Here is a 7,483-nt window from a genome sequence, read left to right as displayed (position 1 = left end):
AAATTCAAAGAAGTCATTTTTATCCTTTAAAAATATAGAACATTTCTATCATCATATATCATAACAGCTCTTGTGTATGCATACAAAGATGGGTACTTTCTACAGAGGAAGCCTATCACCAGATTTATTTAATTCAATATATGTTTCCATGTGCCTTGCTTGGAGTAATAATATTAGCAAGTCTGGTGATACAATCTTTATAGTGTCTGTTAATGTCCTTGATTGGGTGAAGGGACGATCAATAACAGATGCTGACAAAATGATAATCTCCACTGGGATATCAAGGATCTTCTATCACATTGCTTTTTTAATGTATTGGTCTTCAGATTGGTTGTCTCAATATTTTCCTTCAATATGCCTTTTCTTTTCTTTATATATATTATATTCCTCAGCCTTTTTCAATGTCTGGGTATCGACTCTGCTCTCTTTCTTCTCGTACTTCAAGATCTCCACCTCTCACAGGGTCTTCTTCTTACGTCTGAAGGCCATCATATTAAGAAGAGTCAGCTTTCTGACTATTGTATCTCTTATGCTGTCCTTGGCATATTCAGCCATTTGTTTCGTCTTCATTTGTATTACGCATTTCTGGAATCCAATCCAGGATTATAAAAAATTGGAAAAGAAGATGTCCTATTTTATTTTACTGTGGAATACTCTGCCAGTTCTATGGTCTTCATGGTTTCAGCAGTTCCGGAAATAAAACCAGAAGTACAGATATCTACCAGCGGACTCTAACGTTTATGGTTGCCTCCATCCTGATCTGGACAATGTATTTTTTAACAAATACAATTGTTGAATATTTTGTGTTTTTATGGTCATATGGTATATTTAATATTTTTCCAATTCTTCATTCCATTTTGTTAATTTATGTGGCCACAAAACTAAGAAATCAGTTTTGCAGGGTTGTCCGTTGTGGAACTGACAGCTTTCTGAACAGAAAAGCTCCTGGACCTCGTTCTAGAGAGTTAATTGAGTTGAGTCTTGTAAATGAATGAACTACATAAAAATGTGAACAACTTCTTCATTATAAGAAGACTTTAATATGTTAGAGTGTTACCTTTGTGTCCAACTGTTGGTAAAGCAGAGTGATATATAAGTATATAGAAATATACAGTATAAGTAGCATATATGAAATTACTATTACCAAGTTTTATTGATTACAGGTATACACATTAGAAAATGATGTATTGTAAGGGAGATTTTTTGATTTTTTTTTTACAGGAAAAAATACAAAACAATTGGTTTGGACAGTCAATATGCCACATGGTAAGGCTCAGGATGCCTTTTTGCAGTTTAAAATCAAAGCAAAATTAAGCCTAAAAATAAATTATATATAAAGTTCTTATAGGAAAATGATTGGAAACTTTCCAACATACCTTAATATAAAACTCCTGTGTGCGTCACTTGTATGCTGCAGCTCAGGAGTGTTGATCAGACTAGTTGAGGTTGGACTGCCCCAAGACCCCCAGCCAATGAAACACTCACCATTGCATGAGTTTTGTCAGTGAATGTTTAGAAAGCCACTGATCACATGGGGAGGCTGACAGGCAGATCGTCAGCTTCATAGCCTCCTGCCCTAACCTAATTAGCACTAGCAAAAAATGCTTAAAAATGCCAAAGGTTAGCTAGGGTTGGGTAAGTTTTTGGCTTTAGGGTTAGCTAGGGTTGAGGTAAGTAGTCACAGAGTACCTAAACCACCTGCTAGCCAACACGTATGGCTGTATCTTGTATATATTAGCTCTAATTACAATCAAGAGAGTTAGAGCATTGCATTGCACAAATACACTATTGCTATTCATTGTTTTTGGCACCCTAAACTCACTGTACATAGAGGACACTAAGGGGCTCTATACAGTGCTCAACAACAGATATGGTACACCATGGTATATTGGCAGCCCATTTATAATAAAATAAACAAACTTTACATGTAGTGGACATTATTGCAATACAAGTGTGAATAGGACCTAAGTGCAGTGCGTGTGAGAATATTCAGCGGAAAGGGTGTGTGCAGTGAATTCTTTCATGATCAACATTCACCAAATGATCCGAGACAGAAAATCAATCCCTGCCATTATAAACTCGTGGATCTGGAAGATTATTCTTCAGAGAATACATAGAGTATGTCAGATTCACTCTATTTCTTCTTGTTTTGTTTAAGCTTGTTTGGGCTTTTCAGTAAAACATTACATTGCCTAACATTTATATTTTTGAGAAGCATGGTGGTTTGAATCTCGGACAGGACACGATCTGCATGGAGTTAGCAGGTGTATGGAGCGGAGGAATTTTGCTGAGTCTTAAAGTTAATTATTTATTAATTAATATAAGACATCAGGAGTATATGGAGCTTAATTAAGTTAATGTAACATATGCTTAAATAGGTTGAATTAGTTGGATGATAAGTAATGATAGCTAATATGGGGAGAAAATTGACAGCACCTTAACTCATAATGAGACACAGGGTCTATCTGTGTCACGGATCTATGTAAATGAGCAATTGAATGAGTGGTTATAGTGATGGCCAATATTAGACTTTTCTCTCAGAACTGATACAGTTTGACTCCAGCTTTACTCACCATGTATTAACAAAGATCTATTTTATCTGTGAAATGTTTTCATGCATTTATAGATAAGTGGAATGAAGGAATATCTCCCCAACAGAACCACAGTGAGTGCTCAAATCAGACAAACAGTCTTAACCCCCTTAGCGGTATTCCCAAGTCAGACTCGGGGTACCTAGAGCAGAATAAAAACCCACTTACCTTGTTCTGTCACTGTCCCCCGGCGTACTGCTGGTCCCCGCAGGTCCTGGGGACATCTGCCTCCTTCGATCTCCACCCGCGAAGTGCAGAGACGTCCTACAGGGTTTCCCGGTGACGTTGGTACATGCGTTGGTGCAGCGGGAAATTCAAAAAACTTTGTATTGGATTCAATACAAAATAGCTGTATTGAGTCCAATACAAAGAAATATTCATCTATTATATATAAATATATATATATATATATATATATATATATATATATTATATATGCTGCTGTACAGTTATATTACATTATACATTATTTTTAACAGATTTTTGTTATTACTTTTTTTTTAACTATTAGACATGTGTTGGTGAGATATGACTAAGAATTATAGGCCTACAATGTGAATTAAATTTCCGGAATTTAGCGGAATTAATTAGCGGAAATTGCAAACATTTTTGGATACTTTTTTAAAAGACAACAAAACATTCAAATGAAATATGTATCTCAAGGTAAAAACATTTATAGTCATAGTGTAGATACCTTGGATGGTGTGGTCTAAAAATATTACAGCTGCACCTTGTTCTTACCTGTCTGTGATTCTAATAGCTGACTGACCTATAGTTCATTTTATTTACATTTGATCATCACTCACCAAAACTGTGTGTCTTTAGATTTTTCTAATAGGTTAATTCTATCTAACAAAAGGCATGTTTACAGTTATCATATAGTGTGACTATCCTTTGCTTCCACTAACCTTCTTACTTGTTTACATTTTAATGCTAGGATAAAAGGTATCAGAAAGGGTATATCATCAAGCAATGCAAAGTAAAACAATATTATAATTATTGGTTTATATACATTCTTGAGGGTTAAGCTTGTATTTAGGAGTACCATTATTGATCAATATATTTTGTTATATTTAAATTAATCTGAAGTCATGCAGCTTTTGTTTTTCTGGGATGGTTATGATCATGACATCTGCAGGATTCTAAAATCATATCCTAATGCAATGTTAATTCATACTACATACTTTGGAATTCAGACTTTAATGTGTTACATTGTTGAAGAAATGTAATTTCTAAGTTTAAAATAATAAGAGATATATTTAAAAATGTTATGATTGCATGTGTACATGAAATTCGGATACTTTAACCTCCCTGGTGGTATTAATACTAAGTATTTTTAAATGTAAAGGTGGTGCATTTAAAAACACTTAGTATTTTAAATTTCCTGCCTAGTCCCGTATCCTGCCACAGTCCCACGCTCCAGCCACACACTAGCGAGCAGATACCTGGTCGGCATCTGCTTCCTCTGCCCTCCCGTCCCCAACGTTCACATGCCGGGGACGCAGATGCCAGCTGAGCATTGGCAGGTTGCACAGATGACCGTAGATGAAGTAAATGCCGGGCATCTAAATGACATGAAGATAAACTAGATGCCCGGCATCGGTGGAGGATGCCGCTGGAGTCCTACCTGGGAACCAGGTAGGACTTTTAAACTCCTTACAGCTTTTGGTATATAAAATTCACCCTGAGACAAACTCAGGATTACTGCCACTGGTTAAAGTGATAAAGCGGAAAGGAGTCAGTTGTATATTCAAGACTTTGAGGGAGATCCACTAAACTTAATGAAAATGGCAAAAACTCCCATAGGAAAAAAAGCCCAGTAAAGTTTCACCTCATTCGCTAAGCAAAGTAAAAAGCATGAACACCAGATACTGCTTCATATTTGACTATCAACGAAATAGTTTTTACATGACCTGCTAATTGTGTAAATTCTCTGGTGTGGAATAAAATAGGATCTTGTTGAGAGACATTGCCACATTCATAACATTTAAGATTAACATTTTTTATTAGAGGTTGCAATAATAAAGATACAGTTGAAAAATCAAAAATGACACATTGGTTAATACAGTACAATAAAGGATACATGCCATAAACAAAGAAGGTATTGTGATATCAATCCATTCTGTGATAGAAGCAAGGTACACTTTACATTTTAAATTCCCTTTAATCCACTTACATAAACTGGATAATCATTAGCAAGAAACCTATGAAGGACCTCTAGATTTCAAAGAACTTGCCTACTATCCTATTTTTTTCAAAGCAACATTGGACCCAAGTCATCCCAAAAACATGCCTAGGTTTTCCTTTAAAAAATTTCAACATGGCTAGTTCTGACTCCAGCCATTTATGCAAGAGTGTTTATTTTTTGGCAACTAACAATTATAATATTTAAAATCTTGTACTGAGCTAGAAAAGAAATTTGTGAGAAGCATTAAATATCTGGTGATTCAAATAACGCGAACATTCTGAAAGACACGTCACATTTTAAACATTTAAATGTTTTTCATGTGGAGAGTCTTCTGGTGGGTAATAGGATGAGAACTTTTTGAAAAACACTTGCCTTTGGTGTTTAGTAAGATTAGATCAGCCGGAGACATACTTTTAACATTCCAAACATGTAAATGATTTCTCTCCTATGTGAATCCTTTGGTGTTTTGTAAGAACAGAGCTTTCCTGGGAAGCACTTGTCACATTCAGAACATTTAAATGGTTTCTCTCCTGTGTGAATTCTTTGGTGTATAGCAAGATGATGGACTTGCAAAAAGTGCTTGTGACATTATAAACATTTAAACGGTTTCTCTTCTATGTGAATCCTCTGGTGTTTTAGAAGACTAGAACTTTTTGAGAAGCACTTGTCACATTCTGAACAACTAAATGGTTTCTTTGCTGTGTGAACTCTTTGGTGGTTAGCAAGATTAGATTGTCGAGAAAAGTACTTGTCACATTCTGAACATTTAAAAGGTTTTTCTTTTGTGTGAATCCTCTGGTGCTCAGTAAGACTATAACTTCTTGAGAAACACCTGTCACACTCTGAACATTGAAATGGTTTCTCTTTTGTGTGAATCCTCAGGTGAATAACAAGATCAGAATGTTGCGTAAAGCCCTTAGCACATTCTGAGCATTCAAACAACTTCTCCCCTGTGTGAGTCTTTAGGTGTCGAGAAAGATGAGATTTTTTTGACAAGCACTTGCCACATTCTGAACATTTAAAGGGTTTCTCGCCTGTGTGAGTCCTCAGGTGTTCAGAAAGATAAGATTTTTTGGAGAAGCACTTGTCACATTCTGAACATTCAAATGGTTTCACCCCTGTGTGAATTCTCATGTGTTGAACAAGAGTAGAAATTTGAGAAAAGCACTTGCCACATTCTGAACATTTAAATGGTTTCTCCCCTGTATGAGTCTTCAGGTGTTCAGAAAGATGAGATTTTTTGGAGAAGCACTTATCACATTCTGAACATTCAAATGGTTTTTCCCCTGTATGAATTCTCATGTGCTGAGCAAGATTACAAATATGTGAAAAGCACTTGCCACATTCTGAACATTTAAATGGTTTCTCTCCTGTGTGAACCCTTTGGTGAACACTGAGTTGTGACTTAGATGTAAAACTTTTCTGACACTCGGAACACTGATTCAGCTTTTCTACATTTTTACTCATTCTGTGTTTATGAAGATTTGCTTAAATATAAAATATTTCCACAGTAGGCATTGAATGATTAGTCCATCATATTTCTTCACCTATTAAAAAAATAATAATAAATGTTTATTTAAAATCCTAATATTAACAAAAGACTTAAATCAGATATTAATTTTTAATTGAAAATAAACTACATCCTTTACTGCCTATAGCTGATTTATGTAGTGACAAACCATGATAGACTGATTTAGATATTAGATGAAACTTTCAATATATGATTCTTTGACTATTTATTATTAGCAATAGATCAAAAAACAACAAAGACAGAGATTTAAGCAGGGTTTTTCGACACAAACTATGTATTCAACATACATTAACAAAATTTATAATAGGGTTTGTACATTAAAAAATACCACTGTACACAACTAGTGGTCAGGTATAATCATTGAAGTCATTTGATTACTTAATACAATAAACAGTAATCAAAGATTGGTTTGAACCACCTTATTACCCTTGGGGTTCAACCACAAAGTGATTTTTTCACTAGACATATAACAGCTATCAACTTATATATTGTTGACCATATACTTCAATCATATGACTTCAATGATTATACCTGACCACTAGTTGTGTACAGTGGTATTTTTTAATGTACAAACCTTATTACAAATTTTGTTAATGTATGTTGAATACATCGTTTGTGCCGAAAAACCCTGCTTAAATCTCTGTCTTTGTTGTTTTTTGATCTATTGAATGATAAGGGTAGGCACGTTATTGTTCTAATTACAGTCACTGTGATATACCACCACCATTACTATATCTTTATTATTATTGGCAATATCTTGACTTTCTTTTTGAAGTACTAACTTCTGAAAACATTTTTTTAATCTGAACTTTATAAAAACAAACAAAAAAAAAAAACAATGCAATCCTTTTTCAACTTCATTCAACATAACATATTAAACTTAAAATTTACAATGGAGTCAAAATCACCCATTCCCTTTCTTGACCTACTTATTTTAATAGGTGCCAAAAATAAAATCAGCACCACTTTGTAGAGTAAAACCACAATAATACCCTACAAGCCAGAAGCACCCACCCATTACCATTAATCAGAAGTATTCCCTATAGTCATTACCTAAGGTTATGAAGGAATTGTTCATTGGACAAAGATTTTTACTTGGAAGCAAAAGCCCTACAAGAATGACTTCTCAGCCAAGGCTAGTCCAAAAAACTGCTAAAACGTTCTTTTCAAAAA

The 7,483-nt window shown here is 34.6% G+C and overlaps 1 protein-coding gene across 1 annotated transcript in view; it reads right to left on the bottom strand.

Annotated features, from left to right (window-relative positions):
* Positions 1-7,483, bottom strand: part of LOC140327980 (uncharacterized) — a 648,380-nt gene that overhangs the window by 596,009 nt on the left and 44,888 nt on the right. Inside the window, exon 3 of the mRNA XM_072407240.1 lies at positions 5,384-6,183. Within this exon, the coding sequence (XP_072263341.1) occupies positions 5,384-6,183 (800 nt within the window). The remainder of the gene's footprint in view (positions 1-5,383; positions 6,184-7,483) is intronic.

The sequence above is a fragment of the Pyxicephalus adspersus genome, chromosome 4 (genome assembly GCF_032062135.1).
Source record: "Pyxicephalus adspersus chromosome 4, UCB_Pads_2.0, whole genome shotgun sequence".
Classification (NCBI taxonomy): Eukaryota; Metazoa; Chordata; class Amphibia; order Anura; family Pyxicephalidae; genus Pyxicephalus; species Pyxicephalus adspersus.
The sequence above is the reverse complement of the archived record's forward strand: the minus strand, read 5'-3'. Positions and strand labels throughout refer to the sequence as shown.